This window comes from Diceros bicornis, chromosome 13 (assembly GCF_020826845.1).
Source record: "Diceros bicornis minor isolate mBicDic1 chromosome 13, mDicBic1.mat.cur, whole genome shotgun sequence".
Taxonomy (NCBI): Eukaryota; Metazoa; Chordata; class Mammalia; order Perissodactyla; family Rhinocerotidae; genus Diceros; species Diceros bicornis.
In genome coordinates, this window is record NC_080752.1 from 19172358 (window position 1) to 19197984 (window position 25627).

General features: G+C 42.9%; 1 protein-coding gene across 1 annotated transcript in view; it reads right to left on the reverse strand.

The window, feature by feature from the left end:
* DAB1 (DAB adaptor protein 1) overlaps positions 1-23280 on the reverse strand; it is a 277882-nt gene extending 254602 nt beyond the window's left edge. Inside the window, exons 1-2 of the mRNA XM_058552526.1 lie at positions 23188-23280; positions 21882-22084 (exon numbers count right to left, since the gene is read on the reverse strand). Of these exons, the coding sequence (XP_058408509.1) occupies positions 21882-21948 (67 nt within the window). The 5' untranslated portion in view covers positions 21949-22084; positions 23188-23280. The remainder of the gene's footprint in view (positions 1-21881; positions 22085-23187) is intronic.
* Positions 23281-25627: the final 2347 nt, after the last annotated feature.

Sequence of the window (25627 nt, forward strand, 5' to 3'; positions counted from 1 at the left end):
ATGGGTACCAACCAATCAGAACTGTTGTCCGTGACAGACATCAGTACTTTAGATACTTTAATGGGCTAAACGGAGGCCCCAAAAGACACTGTCGTGTCCTAATCCATGGATCCTATGGATGTGACCTTCCTTGGAAGAAAGGTCTTTGCAGATGTAATTATTAAGGACCTGGAGATGAGGAGATCATCTTGGGTTATTTGGGTGGGTCCTAAATCCAATGACAAGTGTCCTTGTAAGAGACACACAGAAGAGAAGGCTATGTGAAGACAGAGCAGAAAGAAATGCAGTCGCAAGCCAAGGAATGCCAGAAGCCACCAGAAGCTGGAAGAGGCAAGGAACAGATTCTCCTCTAGAGCTTCCATAGGGAGCACAACCCTGCTGACACCTTGATTTTGGACTTCTGGCCTCCAAAACTATGAGAGTAAATTTCAGCTGTTTTTTTAAGCCACCAAATTTGCAGTAATTTGTTACAGCAGCCTCAGGAAACCAACCCAGAGAGGTACTTTTATCTCTGTTAGGAAGACGGGAAATTGAAGTTGAGAGAGGAAGGGTTTTCTCCAAGGTATGCAGCTATTCATCAGCAGATCCAGACCTGTCTTACTCCAAAGGCTTTCTGCTCTCCATGATGTCATGTTTCTCTGACGGGCAGCCTCTGTAGAGGCTCCCACACTTCTCAGTTTAAGCTTCTGGCCCAAACAGACGCCCAGGCCTTACCTGTGGAGGTGCCCATTTATTGGATGTGGGGGAGGGCCATGGCACACATGCTTTTTGACAAGGACTCCAGGTGGCTGTGCTATACAGTGAGATTGGGAACTATAGCACTGAAGAGTGCGGTTTTTACCCACCCCCTCAGTCCTGTATGAATGCCCACTCCAAAACACATACCATGGAACACAGAAGGAAAAACTGGAAGAATGAACCAAACCCAACTTAAAAGCTGAGCTCTCCATCGTTCCCACTGTCATCCCACACTCTCCCACGCTGCTGTGTCGTGACAGAGTGGATGGGGGTTGAGGAAACAATTAAAGATATGAGCTGGTTCTAAACCAAAGCCATCCCAACTCCCCAGAGGTTTCATTAAATCATTTATAATTCCAAGACGCTGAAGTAAATATTTAATATTTGATTCCTAATCCATAAATATTTACACGTAGGGATTTCCCCATGTTCGACAAGCCCACCAGAGGCTTTACACTTTTAGCAAGTGTGACTAATGAAACCTTACAATTCCCCACGCCAAGGCTAGGAGCATCTGGCCGCTCCTCCAAGAGTTCTGACCCGCGGAACAGTCTGTGTGCACCCGGGGTGCAGCCACCATTGCTGAGAACGGTTACAGGATTCAGCTTTGAACAACTAGTTTGGGGAAGGAGAAGAAACAAGGACAAAACAAAAGAAGAAAAAGAAAACTGATGATGTTGCTGCAAAAAGTACCTTCCCAAGGTTCCTGTAGTATGTTCCCGTTGTTAACTTTACGGCAATTAACATTTAAAATGTACTTCCGATGCGAAAATATTGATATAATTGCACTAGAGAATCCAAGAAACTCTCTTCGAATCCTCCTTTGGAAATCTTGGAATCATTGGAATGACGTTGGCAGAGTCGCTCAATAATTTTATTTATTAAGTTTACTTACTTTATTAAGTGTGTGACATCCTGCTGGGAGTTGAAAAATAAAAAGACCAGGTTCCTTCCTTGAGAGGTCTTTACTCTCTTCCTAAATCACTTATGATAAAAAAAAAAAAAAAAGAGTTGCCACTCATTAAATACCTACTGTGTGCAGAGCCCTCGGTTAGGTTCCATACATCCATAATCTCTAATTCTAAAATCCCAATTTCATGGGTGAATAAAGAGGCTCTGAAGGTTAAGTAGTTTGTCCAAAGTTATATTTCTCACATATTCTGGAGCCAGGTTTCAAACACAAAGGATCAGTCAAGGGCCAATCAGACAAACTGAGCACTTGCCAGCTATTCATAAAGGGAATTAATGTGGGGAACCCTCACCATGGTGTTGGAAAAGCTGAAAAGCCAGAGAAAAAGGAAGTGATCCCGGGATTAGCAAGAGCAGGAAGCGCCCTCCAGCCCTGGGATTAGACCGACAAAAGGAGGAGGCGCTGTGACCAGAATGCAAGAGACAGGACCACAGAGAGGGGGCTAGAACTATGGTGGGGTTGCCCTGGGGGGCTGCAGTCACGGAGAGAGGCGCCGTCCGGCAGAACCTGGATCCACAGAGGAAATGCCCGAGCCGCCAGCCAGAAGCAGAGTGAGGGAGAGGAGCGCCCTGACTTTTCCCTTTGTCCCACCTTCCCATCTCCCACTGGCAGAGCTCAGCCTGAAACCCAATGTCAGCAGAGCGCAGGGAAGCGAAGATTCCAAGCGCTAGCTCCCTGGGACACACAGAAGGCCCCGTCAGGCGCAGGCTGAGAATGAATCTGAGCACAAGCAGGAGTGACAGCACCCCCAGCCTGTCTTCCTTCTTAGCTCTTGCTCTTGCTGACGGAAGAACACTACGCCCTCAGAGGAAGCGGGGATCCAGTCTTGAACATGCCATTGCTCACTGTGTGACCACAAGGAAGCCACACATACCCTGTGCCTCTGTTTTGTAAGAACCTCCTAGAGTCGTTCTGTACGGCTCTGCCCACTCGGAGAGCTGATTCGAGGGTCATGCAGGTGATGCTTGGTCGACTCGGAGGCCCAGGTGTACTTCTTACCTTGAACCACACCGACAGGTTTTCTTTCACTTAGCAATATAGTATATCCATATTCATCCCCTCCTCTCTTCCTCCAGAATATTCCCTTCAACCTCTTGCCCTGAGATGCTCCTTGCCTCCGCCCCAGCTACCTTGCATAGCTCGTTTCTTTCCAAGGCTATTTTCCAGGGACTGGGGAGACTAGGAGGATTTCACATTAGAAAGTGACTGGCTGGTCAGAGAGAGGAAGGTTAGAGATGGACTAAGGTTGCTGCCCAGTAATCCTCTTTAAATCATGTATGGCAAGAGGTAGCCGACAATCATTTCTTGTGACTGAGACAAGATCAAAGGATTAAGGGGCTTTCAGTAAAGAAGAGTTGGTGTTTGGCCATGAGAATTATAAACGTCAGCCTGCTGAAAAGAACAGATTGCTAGGTGAAAGTCTGATAATATAGCCTAGGATCCCTTTGAAAAGCCCGAATTCTTTCAGGGTGACAGGCAAAAGAAAGGCCAGAGCACTGTTTGTCTGCCCAAGAAAACTGCCATCACATTCCAGAGATCCAGACGAGCCCCTCTCCAAACCTGCCCCCTTCCTCCTGCGCATGGCCTGGAGATGCGAGGTTACCGTCTGAGCCTTCTGGGGTCTCCTACTAACAGTGATGGCATCATCCACCGGTTACTGAGCACTTAGCCCAGGCCAGGCACATTGCTCTGCACACCAAATCGCACTCTTCCTCATAACAGCCCTGTACAGCAGACAGAAGTACTTCCATTTATAAATGAAGAGACTGAGATATGGGTATCAAGCAATTTATCTAAAGTTACTCCATTAATCACTACAGTTACTAAGAACAGCTACTATTTGCTGAGTACTTACTATGTGCCAGACACTGTACAAAGTAAGTGCTTTCCAGTTAAGTCCCAAGCCATGAGGGGAGCATCGGGCTTCTCAATCGAGGAGGAAGGACCAGAGACTGAGAGAGAGGAAGTAAACTGCCCTTGTTCACCACGTTCAGATGTGGTCAAGTCCAGGTCTCTCTCCTGCTAGAGCTCTGAATTACTATTCATCATTTCTTCATTCATTCATTCAACAAATATTTACTGGGCACCTACTATGTGCCAGGCATGGGTGGACGTGCCAGTCACACTGCAGAGGGCACAGCAGTATCCTCGTGGAGCGGACACTCACATCGTGACACTGCAGTGTGCTGGGTGACAGTCCCTCCACCAATATTCATTGAGCACCTTACTGCCAGACACCAAACTGGGCCCTGTCACACTAACCGGGAAGGCTGGTTGCAATGTCACACATGTGATGTCTCTGCAACTAACACACTGCCTTAGTCCCAGACCATCAGCTCTAACGGGCAGGGTCTGGGGTGGGTGTGAGGCTGCCAGTATGGCATGAGCTCGGGCTTCTGAAGACTTTTACTCCAAAATATTCAGATCAGTCACCCAAAATAAACTGAAAATTGGAAAAAGCTAAAGCAAAAACGCCTTTGTAAGTCTTTCCCCAGAAAGGTTAAACCTGACGCCATGCAGTTGGTTTAAGCGGCTCAAGAGATGCGGGCTGAGTGCTGAGTGAACAGGTGCCAGCTCAGCTCATTAAGTCCCCAAAGTTTTCATCTTTCCCAGGCTAATTGGCATTAACGCGTGGGGTGCCGGATGGCTATTAAGTGGGTAGCTGCAGCAGGCTCTTTAAGATTCAAAACCTAAAAGAGTTTAGGATCAAAGACACAGAACATGACCGTACATGAAACACAGCCATCCACGCTCTGCTTCTGTCCTCAAGGCTGTTTACTGCACCTTGGGGGCGGGGAGGGGACAACATTTTCTGGCAAAGCGACTGTTACGTGTTGTCACTGGGAAGTACTTCTCGTTCTGCAATGCAGTTATTCGTTTCCCCAATGATACTCAATTCTGTAAACATTGACTGAGCACCTGCTGTGTTACAGGCACTGGGGTACAGGCGGGGTTTGCAAGGAGGAAGTGAATCCCATCCCCGCCCTCAGGAGGCACAATCCAGTGGGCAGACAGGCGTGGGGTTGAGGAAGGTGCAGCACATCCTTTAGAGCTACTGTAACAGAGGCCAGTACCCAGAGTCCGAGGAGCCAAGGGCAGGGCCCAACTCTCCTTGTTCGGCTAGGTCCAGGAAGGCTTCCTGGAGGATGTAACGCCTAAGCTGAATCTTTTTCACAGTTGTGACTGTTCAGTCCGTGCCTCGCTACTTTGTATACTGGGCACCTCCCATCACCCACAAGGTGGGCTGTAACACCTACTGTCATATTATATGTCCTTCACTCTTGAATAGACCAGGGGTGACCATTGTCAGAGCTAGGCTAAGCTTTACAGATTTTCCCCACCCAGAATCTGTGATTGAGACCTTGTGATTCAGTCTTAGTTGGGATTCTGATTGCACAAGTCAGTAACGCTGGCCACGAGCACAGTGACCAAGGCCAGCCTGGCTGTGGAGAGGCAGAAGCAGGAAGCAAGTCTGAAGAAAGCAAAGGAAGACAGCTCCGGGGAGATGAGAGGGAACACATCAGTGTCTGGCTTTCCAGTGCTGGGCTCGAGACCCTCAGGCTGCCCAGCCGTCTAGACGGCTTCTTTTATGAGTGGGTTCTATTCCAAACAACAAATGATTCTGGAGGAAGGCCAGCATGAAGACTGAGCCGGGAGCAGGAAAGTAGCACGGTGTGCTTGAGGCCCAACGAGCGACACTGGAGTGCTAGGTCCTAACCTCCTAGAAAGCAGGAGAGGTGCAGTTGGTCCCTCCCACCACCACCATCTCCAGCACAGAGCCAGGCAATGATGGGTGCACTCAAACGGGCTCCCAAGTCCACCTCTCACAAACCTTAGGCGCCCAAGAATCGGTCACGATACATGGGCTTTGGTTTTCTCAGTCACAAGAGCAGCAAACTAGCACATCACTATATATATCCATATATCTATATATCTATAAATATATATATATTCATTCACACATACACATATATGCCAAATGCTGTGCTGGGGCATTTACATATATGATTTCATTTGGTCTGAATTATCTCCCTGAGAGACAGGTCCCATCACTCCCATTTTACATGTAAGGAAATGGAGGCTTAGAGGACTTAGAAGTTGCCCAAGGTCACATAACTCAATAAATGGCAGAGCTGTGACTGATCAATTTGTAATTCTGAACTCAGTAACATAATCATTAGCCTATATTCTAAAGAACACTTGCCTCCCTGGTTGTGAGGGTTCATGGAGTTGACTTAAATAAGGCCATATGCACGCTGGCCATTGGAAAGATGTTCAAGAAATGTGACTCTCCAGCCTTCCTGGCATGGGGGATGAGGGGTGAAGGAATGGGCATTCTCCTTTTGTTTGTGGGGGAAGAACACTAGGTACTAAGAGGCTTCCTTCTTGAGCTGTCAACCCAATAGCTTCTTTCGGTCCCTTCTTTTGAGCCCTTGCAGGCTGTGGAAAGGCAAAATGTTCTGGGGATTGCTGGACTAACTTGCCAAAGAATCTAGGACCTCAATCTCAATTAGCATCACCTTTTAACCTACCTTTGCCCACCTCTGCCTGAGGTGTATAGGGTGGCATGGGGAGAGGAAGCTGAATTGCTGGTTTGTACCAAATGGTAGCGATTTGACGAAGTTAGAGAGGACGTCTCATGGCAACTTAATAGTATTCGAGTATTTTGAGTATCAGTTTGATGCAATGTGGGGGCTATGAGAATGCATCTTGCAGACCTCCAACTGCAGGGAAACTGACCAAGTGCCCCAAGTGCTGCACTCAGAAACACACCTGCACCAAGACCACACTTTCCGCAGGCTGCTCCCAGCAACGATGGAGCAGGCGGGGACGCTCTGGCAGGCCCATTCCCAGGAGACACGGCACTCCTCCAGAAGCGGCTTGCTGAAGTCTAAGACGCTTCTGCCCACCCTTTCTTCCTTCCTTCCCTCCTGCTTTCACTCAGAGGCAAACCTGCATTGTGGTCTGATGGCTCCCCAGCCTCCTCTGGCTCCCTCCCCACTTTTTCTCCTAGGAACAAGGAAGTCTTTCCATCTCCCATGTCCTCATCTCCTAGATTTGATTGGATCCCACCAGCTCTTGACTCCCCCAGCTGCTGCTGACACTGCAGCCTAGTGAGCAGACGCTGAAAGCAAGACCTCCAGGCTCCTGTTAGAAATAAAAACATCTGACAAGATGGATGCAATGAGACCACATATTAAAGGTGGGCCCTCCAGATGCAAATTTGACTCTATTAGTTTTCATCACTGAAGTTACTGGGTACCCCAGGCACTTTCTGAAATGTACCAATCTCTGCAGCTGGTTTCAGAAGGATTTTAGAGATGATTTCACCCATCGAGATGGATAATCCTTCAGCTTTGAAATAGAAGATCATAATGCTTTGCCAATCTACTCTGATCCCAGAGAAAATGGACCGATAAAACAAGATGATTTCAAGGTTTAAAGCCACCCCTTCTAACCCAATCTGCTAAAAATTAAAACTTAGCAAGGCATATGAGATGACTTTTCAACCTGTCATTCTTATAAAATAGAGATACTCAACAGGCCCCGAGTTTTCTTACTAAAAATAAAAATGGAACCTAGTGTGGTGGACAGAGTTCTAAGTCAGAAGCTGGAATTCCAGCATTCACTCAGCTTTGGGCCCTAAGCAAGTCACCTCCCATGAATTTCAGTTTCCTTTTTTAGAAATCAACATATTATTATCATACATGAATTATGATAAATCAAACAGAGAGAACAGTGCCTGGCACATAGTAAGTGCTCAATAAATGTTAGCTATCACAATGTTACCAATAATCACGTCATTATCATTGGTTTATCATGCAGATTAGCTGAGATAACAGTATCTGGCATACTTCAGGCCCCCAGTGAATGTTTATTTTATCTGAATCTAAACCATGGGCTTCAACACTTTAAAAAAAAGTGACTGATGCAAGGTTCCTCTTTAAGAGGCAGGGGAGAAGGAGGAGGAGAAAGAGAACTAATATTTAAGTAAGGTCTGGGATAGGGTGTTTGTCTTCATTTCCTTTCAAGATCTTTATTGCATTTTTTGTTTGATTGCAAGCAGTTCTGATCTTTCTGATGGATATGTGTGCTGTGCTCTCAAGAAGATAAAAAGAGAGAGAAAGAGAGAGAGCATAAAACTGTATACACACAAGCAATGATGGATGCCAAGGACAGAAAATTTCCAGTAGACCTGGTCTATAAATTGTCACTTAAATTTGCAATTTAAAAACACTGTCTGACTTTTTGATTTAGCTGACTATATATGAGAGACAAATAATGGAATCCTAATAAGCAATGTTTAAATGACATCTCCAGTCTCCCAGACAGAGAGGGTGGCCGCAGAATTCTAAGAGAAAATAAATCTACCAAGAATAGGAAAGACGACCAGAACTAAATAGTTGCACTAATCACTTGATGACGGATACCAGGAAAATGTATTTTTGGCTGTTTAAAATTCGAATCCTTAACAGACGAAGGATAGGTTATCAGCTGAAAACCCCTAAAGTCATTGTGAGGGGACAAAACTGGGCTCGATTTTTACATTTCATCACATTAAAACAAATGAACCAAAGAATCAAGTCACCAGGACAACCTATGAAAGTTGATAAGCTGAGGTTAAAAGATTTGAACTGCAAAGGGCACTGGAGCTCAGGGGCCTCCGCTGGCAAATCTTAATTCCAAGGCCTTCCTAGAGTGGTGGCCCCCACGGTAACAAATCTGCAAAGAGAAGCCCACCCCTAAGTCTCGGTTTCTTCTCGCTGCAGGAAATAAGATAGCATCTTCCCTCAGCCACAAAATACGGAAGACAAACATTGCATCAGTTCAAGAATGAAAACAGAAATAAATCATGGACTACTGAAAGCAGTTCTGTATGTCACAGGTTAAGCATGATTTGGCAAATTTGGGAATGGACCATTGAAAAATGGCAGCAATGACAGAAGGGTTGGGAGAGAGGTTTTGTGAGTAAAAGCTAAAGAAAAGGAGATCACTTCACATTTTTTAAATGATAATTGCAAAAAGATTATAATGACATGGGAATAGCTTAAATTGGAAGGTTTAGTGGAAAAGTAATGAAGAATTAAATACACAGCAGGATCAAACTAGAAGGCATGTGTTTGCATGCTTGTGTGCAAAAATTTATGTGCAGGGGAAAAAAAAGATTGAAAGAAAAGATACCTGTGTGTTAACTGTTCTCACTCAAAGCCAGGATATGACTTGAGAATCCTCTCCACAGTGCTCAAAGCAGCCATTAAAATCGACCAGCATCGGCAAATTACACAAAATCATTTGCAGTCTATAACTTTGAGAGCAGGAGAAGCCACAGTAATCATTATTTTAAAACATCAAAGTAAAACTAATGGAATATAAATTACTGATTCTAGGAAAATGTAGGCCAAAGGCCAAAGAATTACCTGTCTAACATAGGCCATTCTATTGTTCAACAAATGCTTAATGAGCATATACTATGTGCCTGGTCCTACGCATCACGGGAAATAGATAGAATATGTGTATAACTTGAAGGAGCTTTTACTTTAGAAGAATGCTGCTCAGCAAGATTTCCAATCTGCTGGTCTTCTTCTCACTGGAGGACAGAGTAGGATTTACTTTTTACAACCAGAGATTTAAATCTAATAGTAGATAACGTCCGTAATAATAGAAGATGTTTCACAAAGGATCCATTGAACTAAAAACATAAATCTGAACTCCAAGAATCTTGACTTAAATCTCACAACCTCTGGGAAGCCCTTGGATAGCTAGTTCTCTCTGCTATGGGATTTCAACTTTCTGCAATGAACTATAACTGCTTCTTAGCTGTCTGTCTTTTGTATCAGATCTTAAGTTCTTTAAGCTCAGGACTCGTCCACAATCTTCTTCGGTGGCCAGCACTCTGCCTGGTTTTAGAAAATGTTCAAAAAGGGAATGAAGGAAAGAGGGAAGGAGAGAAGAAAGGAAGGAACTCAAAGAACTCTGTAATCATTACACAGCCCTTAACAAAATTAATTTGTGTTGACAATTCTTAATTTGACTGGCATTCCTTGAACATCTACTGTGCACTAAAAGCTGCAGCAGGCCCCTTCACACACGCATTCAGTTGTTTCTATTTCTACTATTTTGAAGCCCAACCAAGAGGTTGTTTACCAAAAGCTACTGTAGTCGACAAAGCACAAAGACTTTAAAATCAGCCTGTTCAGGTTCAAATCTTCACTCTGCTAGTGTCTAGCCTTGGTCAGGCTACTGAATCTCTATGATTCTAGGTTTCCACATAAGTATGTGAAACGTGAAAATAAAATGAGGACAAATATTTAAAATACCTCGTACACTAGTCTTCTCTCCCCTATGGAAATGATTTTATTTCCTATAAACTTATATCTCATACCTTCTACCATTTAATCACAGCCTCAGCCTGACCAAAAGCCAGTGGGTACTTGGCTAAGATAGCAGGAACAAGTTTTGCAGAGCCTCATGAAGCAAGGGCTAAAAGAACCTTAGAGAGTTGCACATTTCCCACCTGCTAGCAAGCATTAGGCTACCTTTCCTAAGTCCAACCTGACTCCATCCAGCACTCACAGCTATCCATCACAGCTTCAGTATGACGTCCAAAGTCTTTAGCACATGCTTCCATATCGCTGTTAATAAGGGATACGGGGATGATCATTTTCCCAGTGATAGGGGTCCTGATCCTTTTTAGGATCACATAATAAGAACATTTTTCATTGTTGGAGATAATTCCCCTTCCCATGCACATTTGTCAAAGGCAGTTTCCAACGGTCCCGTACATCATCCTGAAATACACGATAAGATTCAGGTCTGCTATTCATCATCCGCTGGGCTTCTTCCAATGTGAGTTCCTGCATGGCTTTTCTTGCCTTTGGTTTAACAATTGGAATACAAGTTCTCCCTAGAGCAGTAGCGCCAGCCAAAGGAGGCTGAAAGACTCAAGTGACGACACTCCCCAATCTGAGGCAAGTGAATCTACAATGACGATATATAAATTCTTTATCAAAGTAAATTGCATATATTGCTACCACTTTACAGCAGGCACCAGACCCCTAGGAACTGAGCTGTCACTGAGGTTTTATTCGATAACCACTGCTAGAAAACAGCGTGGTGTAGTGGAAAGATCCCATGCTTTGGATCATTTAGACCTGAGTTTAAAATTTTTGTTTTTCAATTTATATGATGAGTGCTCTTGAACACATTTTCAACTTATATAAGTACATTTCCTCATCTGCAAAATGAGAATATTACCAACCCCATAAATCTCTTCTGAAAATTTTAAGTCATTGTATTCTCTGCCTGTATTTAGTGGCCATGTAATTAACGTCATTTCCCATCTTTCCTACTGGAAACTCTTTAATAAATTCTCCTCCTCCCAGCTTTGAGAGGATATAATGACGCACAAGACACAATCCCTGCCATCAAGTCTCTATTTGAGACATAACCTAGCAAGGAAGAGAGATATATAAGTGAAATTCTAATTGATGGAAGAATGAAATAAGAGCTTTATCGGGATTAAAAATTTAAAAAAATACATGCTGAGAATCACAGAGGAAGGAAGGCTTTATTCCACGGGACGACGGGAACACTAAGAATGAACTTCACGGACATGCCATCTGGGCTGGGTTTCAGAGGATCAGGTGGGCCTTGACGGTCAGATAAGAGACGGGTTTTTCCTTTTCCAGGTTGAGAGGAAAGCTGAAGGAAACTCATGCATGTTCAGGGAAGGCCAAGCATGCTGACATGTTCGGAATGCGCCAGGTGCACAGAAGGCAGGTACACACTTGCTGCATGGATGGGTAAGACAGAACCTATGTTCAAAGCACAGATTCTGGGGTTACAGCACTGACTTTGTGTCAGCTCTCCAATTTCCATTACCTCATCTGTAAACTCGAGATTTTAAAAAAGGAGCTATCTCAAAGGGTTGTTCTGAGAAAACACATGTAAAGGTTTGAATACGTTGCCTGATATTTTATAATTGCTGAGAGATAGCAGCTACCTTCATCACCAGCACCCTCATTATTATTTCTGATGCGGGGATGGCCATTGGGAGGTGAAGTGGGCTGACGACAACATTCCTAGATTAGGGGCATTTGCAAAATTGGAGTGCTTGTTCCAATTAAGATCTGGAAACGCATTTCAATTTAGCCACAGTCAAAATCCTTCAAGTTCACCTAGTCTTTATCTTTTTATACCTGGAAACTATAGAATAATGGGCATCCTCCTTAGAAAGGAAAGTATTTTTTTCTCAATCACACGGAACCCTTCTGCGCGGCAACCTGTCACACACCTCAGACCAGTGGGGTGAGGAGCTAGGGCTTCCTCTGCCTTTCTACCTCCACCACGTACTCTACCATCCCCTTTCTCTTGCTGAGGTCTTCTCAATCTAACAGTGCACTAGGAATGTGCAGGAAGATGTCTTTCAGTGTAAGTATTATTTGGTATTTGGTAACAGGACACACCACTCAGTAGGGAGCAGCTTAGTCCAGCGTCAAGCATGCGGACAGGCTCTGGGGTCTGAGATCTAGGTGCAAAATGAGTCCCTTTACTTATAAGTTATGTGGTCTCCGGTAAGCTGTTCACCTCCCTGAGCCTCAGTTGCCTCCCATGTAAAATAGGAATACTCATCTAAAGGTTGTTTGAAAGATTAACTGAGACAACATGAACAACAGGAATTAATTCCCCTTTCACCTCCACTCCTCCCTCTCCTCTGCCTTTGATCTGCCTGTGCCCTCTTGACGGACTAGGCAGAAACGCTCAGTCTTGCAACACGTGTACTCTGCCCATCCTAGAAGCTGTGTTGCAATCGGAGCGGGTTGCTGAAATCCCAGCACACCTAAGAACATCATCTGCTCAGCAAAGCCACACAGATAAGCAAACCCCAGGCTCTGGGCCATTTACTGATTATCTGCTAAGATGAAGACTCTCCAACCCAGGAAGGAGCATACCCTTTCCTGACTCACAGGACTTGGAGGGCTAATGTGAAGGGCTTTGTTCTTCCAAACATCAAAATTCAGGCCCAGCCACTGCCAGAGGCAGCACACTGAGCTTAATGAAGCAGTGGGATGAACTAACACGGCAAATCTCATAGCTCTTACCACCAATATGGCCCACATCACGCTAGATTACAGCCCCAGACAAGATTGGACACACATCACAAAAGGAGAAGTAGTTCACAGAATGGTAGGAATTTTCAACGCCACACAATAAGAATCTCAAGAGCCAGCATTTAAGGGAGATGTTTGTGTTTTTAATTTTCTTTCTCCTTGTAAATCATTCTCCCCCACACTTTATAATAATTAATTCAACAAACATGTACTGAGTACCTACCAAATTCCAAATGCTCTGCTAGGAGCTCAGAGCTAATAGAAAGGACAGAGAAATGAGCAAAAAATTATAGGAAAAATGTGATGATTTGAATCATCTGAAGCACAGCGCGCAAGGGGATGCCTCACAAATCCAGTCAGGTGAGGCTTTCTTAGTCATAAGTCCATTCATTCACTTATTCATTCAACAAATTTTGCTGCATACCTACATCTTTCAACATTATGCTCAGTGGTAGAAGTGAAGTGGTTAACAAGCCAGCCAGAGTCCTTGCTTGTACAGAACTCCCTGCCTAGAGAATGATAAAGAGGAACAAAAAGATAATTAAAATATTGCATTATGATGGCAAGATGAGGTGCTTTGAGAGCACACAGGACGGTCATGACTCACAACTGGGGGTCACGTGGGTGGGTTGCAATGGGTCACCAAAGCATTTGTGAGGAAAGTAACATATAACTTGAAACTAAAGGATAAGTGAAGCAAGCTTTGAAAAGAATAAAGAAACACATATTCCTGGGAGAAGAAAAAGCATTTGCAAAACGCCAAATGTTAAAAATAACATGGTAAGATCAGGGAACTGAAATTAATTCAGTTGAGCCACAGAGTGGAATATCGTTATGGAGAGTGGCCAGGGATGTAACTGGAAAGATAAGGAGGGGTCAGAGCAGACAGCGCCTCTTCGAAGCCACGATAAGCAGTGTGGACTTTATCCTGAGGGCAGTAGGAGTCACTCGCTAGAGAGTCTGAAGCAGAGATGGGACCTGATCAGATCTTCACACTAGCGAGCAGTGTCGAGAATAGCTTGGAGATGGATAACACTGAAAACTTGAAGACCACTTAGGAGGGTGCTAGGATGGTCCAGATGACAGATGAGGACAGCCTGAACTATCTTCAGGAGAGGGGCAGCAAGGAAAGAGAGAATAAATGGCTTTGAGAGACATTTAGGAGGTCACAGGGGCTGATATCAGGGATTAATTAATTGAGGGCATTAGGAAGCTTAAGATGTCAAGGATGACACCCCAACCAAACGGCTGCAGAGTTTTGAAGGATGACCAGGAGTTGGCCAAGTGAAGAGGGTGAAAAAGATAACTCAAGTAGAGGGAGCAGGATGCACCAAAGTCACAGAGGTGGGTCCTGGGACCCGAAGCTCCATGTGGCTCAGGGTTAGAGGAGGCAAAGTGACAGACAAGGAGACACGGACCAGCTCTCAGAGGGCTCGCTTGGTGTGTTTCCTCTGTGGTACGCTGCCGGGGTTATAAAATAAGTTCAGGAGGAAAGGGGGTGGGAAGGAAGGTTTGAAGAAAGCCTGACTTCTAGTAAGGGAACCAGTTAGAATGAGGCCCTGAACAAAGGCACCAATGAAAGCTGGAACAGTTTGTCTTCAGGCAATGACCACAATGAGTGAGGTGTCCTGTAATAAATTCAAGACCATGTGCTCCTACAAGTCTCTCCCCACCAGACATCATACCATCTGACAGTCGGTCTTACCATAAAGAACTGGACTTCTTGACCCAAAACAGTATTCCCTCCCTCCCTTCCAAACCCTTCAGCCCGAGAGCTTTATGGGTCAACCTCAGAGACATTTATGCCATCTAGTAATTAAATTCTTGATTTTGAATTTCCAAAGCCTGCAAATCACCAACTCAGAAGAGAGATCTAAAACTCTGCCAAGACAGATTGGTGTCATAAATGTACATGATGTGGCTAATCTGTTTCCATGCTCCCTCCCCCCAAAAGAGAGAGTAGCTCTGTAATTTTTTCACATTCCCCAACCTCCAGCATCAAGTCACAGAGCAAACCCATAGAATGCATTCATGGAAAATGGCACAGACTTGAATGTTGGGCAGACCTTGTGCTTTCCAGCTCATGCAGACAAACCACGTGACTGGAGGCGCAAGTCTCTTGATCTCTCTGAACATTATTTTCTTATGTGTTCAGTGGGTTGATGTAAGATTTGGGCTCATTAGGGACTATTTATCTAAAATGGCAAGCATGCAGGAAGCACACAATAAGTGACGGCTATTAATAAATGTTTGTAATTGACAACATGGTCCATTTTCCTTTGTATTTCCTGTTCACCTTCCCAGTTATTCTTGGAACAAGCATCCATTTGAAGATGGACCAGTCCCTGTTTTTCACTGGCTGATTGGCCAATGTACCTCTGGAGAAAAGGGTACCTTCTACCTCTCCTTATATCCTACAGCACTAAGAGAAAGGCTGCCTCACAGGGCTGGTAGGAAAGTTGGGGGTCAGAAGGAAAGGGAAAGTTTCCTTATCTTGAGTCTATGTACAGAGAATTCTGTTAGGTGTTTTGTGTTTTTGACTCCTGTAATCTTCATTGCAACACTTTGAGATGGGTACTATTATCTCCATTTTACAGATGAAGAGCTGAGGCTTAGAAAGATTAAGTAGCTAGCCTGAGATATACAAGTAGAAAATGTGCTAAGCCTTGACTCAAACTTAAGTTTATTTAATTCTTCCAGGAGCCTGCAGTGTAAAGAAGAGGGAGCAAACACACCAACAGGTTAATCCTAAGAAGGTAAGTTGTTTGGAACCTACTGAGCTGCAGCAACACCAGCCAGAAAGTCATTCCTGGGTTCCACCCTTGGCTCTGCCCTGACTAATGGAGGGACCTTCGGCAGGTCATCCTCCTCTTGAGCTCTCATCTGTGAGAAAGTGGCTCCCATCAGCCCCCAAACACTAATTCCTTCAACTTTTTATGTATTTCAACTTCTAGAGAACCTATTCATGTTTCAATGTATATAGACTTTCAGAGTAGCATGTTACTTGTGTTTATTAAGATAAAAATGCACTTGCTTTTGATCAGGAAAGTGGTGAAAAGACTTTTAATAAAAATTTTCTTTATTATAATAAATATGTGATATTTTAATTAATACATATAAATTTGGAGTGAAAGTAAAACATAAATTTTATGAATAGTGATAGATTGAAAACGAATAAAACTAGCAAAGCAGAGAAAAATATATTTTTTCAGGGAAGGATGAGACCTACCCCCGAAAAAAATCAGAAGGGCCCCCCCTCAGGTAGAAGTTCTTCAACTACACAAACAGACTGGTGTCAGAATCTCCTTCCAGGTGTTTGTCTCTCCCCTAGAACACCGATCACCCAGCTAGGCTTGTGGCTGGGGCTGGAGAAATGTTTGTGAACGAAAGAACTAATTAAATCTGCAATGAAGATAGGGATGCATAAATCTCTTTGAATTGCTGATTTCATGTTCTTTGGATAAATACCCAGTAGTAGGATAGCTAGATCATACAGATTAGTGGTTACCAGAGGGAAAGGGGGTAGCGAAGGGTGAAAGGAGTAAAGGGGCACATATGTATGGTGACAGATAAAAACTAGACTATTGGTGGTCAGCACAATGCAGTCTATACAGAAACTGATATATAACAACGTACACCTGAAATTGATTCAATGTTATAAGCAATATGACCTCAATTAAATAATTTTAAAAAGAACTAATTAATTAATTAATTAATGCTTCTTCTACATTTCAAATTTTGCTGAGCAAATATAATTTCTACATCCATTTGGTGCCTGAGGAAACTGAAGCTCAAAAAGTAGAAGGGACTTGCCTGAAGCAAAACACCCAGAGAGCGGCAGACCTGAGGTGTGAACCCACACCCAGTGTCTTGCCTGACTCCAGCTGCCTCCCTGCAGCACAAGAGCAGCAGAGAGAAGTGGTGAAACAGCAGCTCTCTCTGCACTACAGGCCTGATAACAAGGTTTACTCCTAATTAATCTCCCAGGGTCCTAAGGATCCAATGGGATAATGAATACGATAGCAGTTTATCAGCTCCTGAGTGGTAAGGCAGTGTTAAACAGGTTATTTTCCAGGGCTAATTGACCAGTAGAGGAATCAGGACCCTGAGTATGGCATTACTGAAACCATCCTTTAGCCAAAGCTAATCAGAATTTTCTAAGAAACCTCCCAAAAGTTCACACAGCTACTGGAGGCACACAGGCAAGGTTCAAACTCGGTGTGACGTGATTCCAAAGCCAAGGCATCTGTCATATGACTACCAACTTCTTCTGGATCCCATCAAGGCCTTGATTCTAAGAGCCAAATCTCTCCGGGAGGAAATAAGGTAGCCATTTTGTTGTTATTGTTTTGTTAACTCGTGATCCTTGGGTATAGCTCTAATATAAATATAAGGAAAGTGAATAAGTTTATTTCCAGGTGTTCCTAGAAAATCAGGAGACAAGGCTGAACTGTGATCTCAGAAGGAAGAGGACAGAGAAGCTAATATTGACCGACGTGCTGCCATGTTGCAGATCGCAAGCCGACCCTTTAGCCATGATGTCTCTCTCACACTTCTGATGACAAGCGGAAGTATTGTTCACTCACTCACTCACTCACAAACACACACACACACACACACACACACACCCTTATAGACAAGGCTCAAAGAGGCCACGTAACCCATCTCTGGTTACACAGCAGATAAGGAGAAGAGTTAGAATTCAAAACCAGGTCTGTCTGGCTCCAGGGTTAGTGTTCTTTCCACTACACTAAGCTGCTGGATGGCGCTTGCTGAAAAACTCCAGGCGCTGCCCCCAGAAATGTCTGCGTCTGCTCATCCTGGGACTGGCTCCTCCACCACAGTCTTCTCCTGGCTCCTAATGTGGGGATTATAAGTAACAAGAATTGTGTCAACTGATTTTCCCCCTTTGATGACAGGTAACGGACCTGAAAATACGCATTCTCTTCCTCCTCTCCTCCATTAAATTCCACTCCTGGAACAGGCACCGTTTGACAAGCTGTATGCGTAGTGACACAATCCAATAAAATGGAATGAAGAAAACAACTTTATTTCTCACTGCTTTCATCCCTTCCTCATTGGAATTGTGAATACTCTAGTTATGTCTCATAGATGGCCTGTCTAGAAACTCATTTTGTGGTAAAATATGCCCCTGTATGGCTTGTATTTGAAACTGTCTGACTTGCTTTCAACAGCCTGGGTTAAAGAGCCAGGTGACAGGTTTGTGAGAAATTCTAAAGAGCATCTTAACTTTCTTTATGCCACTCTTTCTCACGATAGATGACCCACATTGTCAGGTATTCTTTTTTTAGGAAATAAAATATCTGTCGCAGGAACCATCTAAATCTTGCCAAAGGGGGTAAATTCTATTCTGTAATATCATGTAATAATATGAGAAATGTACTTATGATATAAAGTCAAATAACAAAGCAGGATGTAAAACCGTATGAATAGCATGATCTCTGGCACATATTATCCTGAAAAGTCAGCCAAGAAGGAAGTAACAATACATCATGAACAAGTAGGATTTACTTCAGAAATGAAGATTAGAAAATTTATCAGAGAAATCCACCACAATACAAATTAAAAGAGGAAAAATATGTATAATCATTGAAATAAATATTTAAAAAAGCATATGATAAAATCTGACGTGCAAATTCTGGATTTCAAAAAAATACTTCCTAGAAAATGATAAATGAAAGGGAACTAATAAAGAAACTTTAGTAAAAACCTAAATATCACACAGGTAATTTAGAAGCATTTCCATTAATTTAAGAACAAATTAAGGATACCTACTATCACTAAATATTGTACTGACAGACCCAGCCAATGCAATAAAACAAGAAAAAGAATAAGTTCTTAAGGACTGGAAAGAAAGACAGAAACTTACTTATAAGGTTATATGTTGCCTCCATAGAAAATCAAAGAGAAGTTGGAGAAAACATTAGTAAAAGAGTTTAGCAATACTATTATATTCAAGATTTAAGATCACTACATAAACTATTTATTTCCTTTAAAAGTTCAACTTATTTTGGCCCAATTAGCAACAAATGTTGTTTAATATTGTTAAACATTTGTTTAATGGAATACTTACTATCCCATAGTCAAAACTGAAAAACAAAAAATAAATTAATCTTGTCACCAGGATTCTCTCTCTCTTTTTAACATACGAGTGTGCTTTCATGGTGCCTTGGTCCAGGCAGGTATACTGAGAATAAAGAGTGTTTATCATTGTTGCATAATTACAATCGTAAAATCTTGCTCTGCCACAAATCAGCTCTACACTTTTTTCAGATCCCCTTGGCTTGAGAGTGGGGTAAGAGAAAACAGTGTGATGATGATGATGAAGAAAAGGAAGAGGAGGAGGAAGAGTGGAAATGGGAAAAGAGAAATAGAGAAAAAAAAGGAGAGGAGGAAAAATGGAGAAGATGACAGGGAAGGAAAGGGATGACAAGAGGTAAGGAGAGGAGGAGTGGAGAGGGGAAAGAAGAAAAAGAGGAGGAAGAACACAGCTAAACTTTATTGAGCTTTTAGTACATGCCAAGCACTACACTAAGTGGTTTCTGTTTTGTTTTGTTTTGTTTGTTTTGCTGAGGAAGACTTGCCCTAACATCTGGCACCAATCTTCCTTTTTTTTTGTTTGTGTTTTTTTTGTGAGGAAGATTGGCCCTGAGCTAACATCTGTTGCCAATCTTTCTCCTTTTGCTTGAGGAAGATTGTCCCTGAGCTAACATCCGTGCCAATCTTCCTCTATTTTGTATGTGGGACGCCACCACAGCATGGCTTGATGAGCGGTACATATGTCCACGCCCAGGATCCAAACCTATGAACCCCAGGCCACCGATGTAGAGTGTGTGAACTTAACCACTATGCCAACAGGCCAGCCCCAATCTTCCTCTTTTCTTGCTTGAGGAAGATTAGCCCTGAGCTAACATCTGTGCCAATCTTCCTCTATTTTATATGTGGGTTGTAGCCAAAGCATGGCTGATGAGTGGTATAGGTCTGCACCCAGGATCCAAACCCAGGCAGCTGAAGCAGAGCATGCCGAACTTGACCGTTAGGCCACGGGGCCAACCCCTACACTATGTGTTTTATTTGCCTTATTTCAATTAATCTTCATAGTACACATTTGAGGTTTATAATATTATATCCTCATTTTATAGGAAAGGAAACAGGCTCAGAGAGGTTAAGTGATGTGCTAAGGTCACATAGTTAGGAAGTGGTATAGCCAGAATTTGAACGCAGGTTTGCCTGCCCAAACTCCATGGTATTAGCCACTCATTAGAGGATACTCCTTGCGTGTGTACTGTGCTGATTTTAGAGCTTCTCAGGACATAAAGATGAGGAGGGTCCAAAAAGGTCACCTTCAGGCTCCCATTCCAAATCTTCAGCAAAGCCAATGTTCTGAAAACTTGAATTCTCTCTTTAGAATGCTTCTGGTTTTGCATGTTAAAATTAAGAATGAAAAGATATGCACTAAGATACAATTTTTAATGCATTAAGCATTCAAGAGCACAAGTTTAGTGCAAAGGTTAAATTTGAAGCAAAAATATAACTTGTCAGTTTCCACTGAAAAAGCATTTGAATTCTAGCACATACCGGGCTCTGCTATCTTTTTTTTTTTTTTTTCCCATGTAGCAGTTCTCCTAAGACCTGTTCTCTCACCCACTTGCTTTCCTTTTATTATTCTTAGACCATGATGCATAAAAAAACAAGGTTTACATTAAGTTTTAGAGAATAAAATAAACTGCTTCTAAAATATTTGTGTTTCAAATAAACATCTAAAGCAAAATTTACAGTCCTTCCTGGGGTTTTGGCTGTCCAAGAGCTGCATATGTAATTACATTTACATCCCTTGCTTCCTATAGAGTGTCAGACAAATGCCATCACAAAGCATGACTGGGCAGGCACAGCGATGTCTCTAACAAATAACTGCCCAGACAAGGCAACCAAGGGCATCTCAGTTTGCAGGCCCATATTGACAGATTTTAAGACCTGAAAGAGAGCTCTTTTAATCCTCTTCCATGCAGCTAAGAAGACAGGGGAGGGAAAGAGCTGAAACCACAGGGAGAAAACACACACACACACAAAGTAAGAAGTTGCTTACATCTAATTACAAGGGAACAAACTTACTGAAAGGTTTGGTCATAAAGCCATAAGACCACATCCTCTAGAAAACATGCAAAGTGATATAGTCGTTTTATTATCACACTATGCATGCGAGTCTTCATTACCAGATATCTGTGTGCCTCCTCTCCAGGCACTTTCTAAGTGTTGGGAGTTAAAGGATGAACAAGAGGTCCAGCTCTGAAGGAGTGTATACTACAGCCAACAAACAAAAACACAGGGCATTTTTAATAAAGTGAGATACTAACAAAGTGCTACTAAAGCGAAACAAAACAAAAGCAATTCACCCAACTTGGGGAGTAAGGAAAGGCCTCCCAGGGGGTCCCACTAAGGTCAAACCTGAACAATAAGTAAGAGTCGGTATCAAAGAGTGGAGAGCGACAAAAGACTTCCGGCTGGCTTGACGGTCCAGTGGTTCTCAAAGTCTGGTCTCTGAACCAACAGCATCAGCGTCATCTGGGAACTTGTTATAAACACAGAGTCTGGGCCCCAACCCAGACGTGGCGAATGCAAAACTCTGGGGAAGAGACTCAGCAATGTTGTTTTAACAAGCCCTCCAGGTGATTCTGGTGCTGCTGGAGGCTGAGAACCACTGGGATAGCAAAGGCGAACTGCAACAGACAGAATGCCTGGAGGGTAAACAGGGCTGGCTGGGGGGACTGGGTGGCTCAGGCAGAGAGGTTGCTGGAGGGATGGGCAGAAAGCATCTCAAGAAGGGCTTTGTATATTTTGAAAAGATTTTTGGATTTTACACAGAGAATGGAGAGCCATTCAAATATTATACTATGAGTACAAAAAACACCAAATAATGCTGGTGACTATTAAAAAAGATATGCAATCACAAAGACAGTACTATGTACCATTCCAGAGATTTAAAAAAACTCCATTCCTGTACAGATAAGTAGTCACTAGGAAAGGAACCAATTCGGCCCTACCTTTCTTTCTGGAGTCTTTCTTGGCGCTGGTTTTCACAGCTACTTGAAGTTCTGTCTCAGTTGACATCCTACTAAATCCTTAGTCCACTTCACACAGATCCCGGGCCTCGGCCAGGCTCATTGAGGACTCCTCTCCAAGAGAACGACTCCTCCCTTCAGAAATGACACCCCAAGCCGCACATTTCATTCACTCCTTTCGAGTGCTGCAAAGGGGAAAGAGAACATTCAGAATAATCACCCTTTCGAAGTTAAACAGAAATTAAGGGAAAGAAATGAACTGGCAAACACATAAAAACAGCAAAATCTTGGTCTCCATGTGCAAACTGCTCGCATGACTTCACCAAGTCATTGACAGGGCTCACCTAGCACAGGAATGAGAGTCTATGCAAACTCTTTCTCAAACTAGGTAACTCAGAACAGATCCTTAAAACTCTGGACTTTCAAGAAGGGCAAAACCCAACTCTTTCTTTTCCATGTTTCGTATTTTCAATCACTAGATGCCACCCAGAAAATAGAGCAAAGGCGTATTTCCTGACTAGCCCTGTGGAGACATTTCCAACAGCAGGCACCCATCCATCAGCCAAGCTTGATCAGAGCCTTGGCAGCTAAAGCAGATCATAGGGAAGTGACCTGTGGTCTGTCCCTCACTGGCAGGCATCAGAGGGGACATGGAGTTGACATACAATTGGGCTCCAAGGGTAAAGTGACAAATGGGGCTGAGAAACTTTCCAGCAAGCCAATTTTTATGTCAGCTTTTCCCCCAGCTATAAGAGCAGACAAGCATGTAATGTGAGGAGAAAAAGAAAAGAAGCAGGCAGACACATTTCATTCATTCTTTGTTTAATAACTATGCACTGCACACTTCTAGGTACTATTAAGTTCAGACACTGTGCTGGGAAGAGATAATAATGATAATACAACCACTTCAATTACAGCCAGTATTTACTATGCACTTACTATACACTATGCCCTCAGCTACTGCTTCACATACATTATCTCATTCGATTTCATTTAAATTGAGTGAATGTATTCTCTGTGTCAAGTCAACAGTCTTTCCCAATGACTATTTATCTGATAGTCATATCTGAGAGTGCAGTCGAAAATAAACATTTCACTAGTTACCTGTTTTTAAAGAATACTAAGATAAAGCTACTGGAAATGGATCTTCAAACCATGCAGCCAATTCTTAGCTCATTCTGCAGATCTAGAACTGTTTCATCTGCAAAAGCCGACCTTCAATCCCACTTTCAGTGCAAAAAGAAGAATGACCCAAACCTCTTAATCATGACAATTAAAGATGGCTTACCTATCATGCTGTGGCGGCGTCCCACATATAAAGTAGAGGAAGATGGGCACAGATGTTAGCCCAGGGCCAATCTTCCTCAGCACAAAGAGGAGGACTGGCAACAGACGTTAGCTCAGGGCTGATCTTCCTCACCAAAAAAAAAAAAAAAATGATGGCTTAACTAAAAGCTCTATACAAAAGCCACATAAATAAGGCTTAAATATAAGGAAATTCCCACCTTATCCCAAGACATCTGGTTTGTTTGTAACAAAGGAACTGTTTTTTAAAAAGGACACTGGCCCTGAATGAGAGGTGCCTGAACTAGAGGATCTAAGGCTACAACTAAGGAAAACGGAAAATTACCTTCCTAGAATGGGGTCTGTGAAATCATGTGTAGAAAATGAGAACTTTTCCTGCCACTTTTGTGCCATCTATCTGCACTATGCACTAGCACTCATCCGCTTCCTAACCTCTCCCCTGCAAAAGACAACACTCCATGAGACGACAGAGTCACAAAACTCAGTCATATATGGACATAATTAATTTTATTAATTTATTAATTTTACTAATAATACTTATCATTTCACTGCAACAAATATTTACTAAGAACCTACTATGGGCCAGGTGCAGTCGCTGGCTCATTCATGTCAACAGACATTTACGGCACGACCATGCTGGGCAAGAGCACAGGGCCAAAGCCTGATTCCTGATCTTAAAACTCAGTCTAGCAGAGGTGTCAGTCATGTAAGGGACTGCAATACACATGACCAGAACAAAAACAGGCAAATACCAGGCATACTGGGGCACAAAGGCACAAGTGCTCAGCTTTGCTTGGAAGTCCATAAAGCTTCACAGAGAAGTAGCCCTACACTGCGGCATCTCGAAGAATGATGCTTCTGCCAGGTGGATGATAAGGGAAAGGAGCAATGGGTACTCAATAAATGTATGTATAATGAATGAATGGTTGTTTCAAGCAGAAAGACCAGCATGTGCAAGGAGGCTTGAAATTAACAACCAAACTAATAAAAGGAAGCATAAGTCTAGTAGGGAGGTGATATACTTCCCATCTTCTCAATTTTTCCTTGTGCTGTTACCTTTCTATGCAATCTTTCTTTACAACTTGCCTTGACATTCTACCAACCCCTCAAAGTTTAGTTCAAAGTATCTTAGGCAGAAAGATTTTCTGATCCCTCTGTTAAATGGAATCTCTCCCTACTTAAGTTATGATCTGATTTTTGGCCAACTGTATAGTTTGAGCCACTTACAAGCAATGTGACATTGAGGACATTACTCAACCTATCTTTACCTCAGTTTCTCTGTCTGTATAATGGGGATAGCAGTAGCAACTTCACGGAGCTGCTGTGGAAATGAAGGTGATCAAAGGTGTAACAAGCTTAGAAGAGTGCCTGGCACATCTCCGGGCAAGCACTTCATAAATATCAGGCACTAATAGTTTCCTATGTTAATTGCTCAAGGTCACATGGCTGGTATGTAGCCACAAGTCTATATTATTATCCTCCTTTTACAGAGGAGGAAATTAAGGCAGGTTAAGTCTGCTTTCTAAGGATGAAGTGAGGAAATGGTAGAATCTAAGATATTTCCATCATGCTGGTCTTGCACACAGTAGGTACCTAATCCATAAATACTGAAATGAGCTGAAATATACAGATTTTACACAATTTCAAGCACTCTTAAAAGTCAGCATATTGGATTTGGGCCATTTTCTCCTCTTCAACTTTGTAAGCCACAACACAGCACCTCTCTCTATCTTGTGGGTATCTCCAGCGTCACTTGTTCGACAAAATGTGATTGTGTTCAAGTGCCACAAGCATTACTGGTGAATTTCTGAAGTACATCCCTATAGCAATAATGAAACAAAACCAGCATCATTTCAAATAAAAACTTAAACAGGGAAGCTGCGGTATGCAGAGAGAGTACCATGGCCCGGACTCTGGCAGTCCCTTTAATTTTCCAAAAGCCAGAGGTTGAGCAAATGCTGTGAAGTAACTCCAAATTATTTAGGAAATTCGTTTCTTTGTAATTAAGGAGATTAAAGTCCTCCAGGGCCAGAAACCATGTGACAGCTCAAATCATTTTTCCCCGGTAAAAGCTGTGAAACCCTATCAGTTAAATTCAGGCTCGCCTAGAATTTTGAAATGCTTCAATAATGTTTCTTTGCTCCACACAATCTGCAGTAATTTAATATTCCTGAAGTGTGTCAGGTTTTTTATAATGAGCTCTTCAAATCTAAATGTGAATTATGTAACATTCCACTACAGACATTCTGTCTAGTGAACTGCTTCTAAACGTAAAAGCCGGTGTTCAGTGGTGGGGGGGACACGAAAACCACAAAGCAGAGAACACAGATTGGCATTTTTTTTTTTTAACAAAGCACAAAGGTTTGAGCAGCTACAACAGAACAAACACATACTAAAACACCTACTATAACACAAATTTGTGT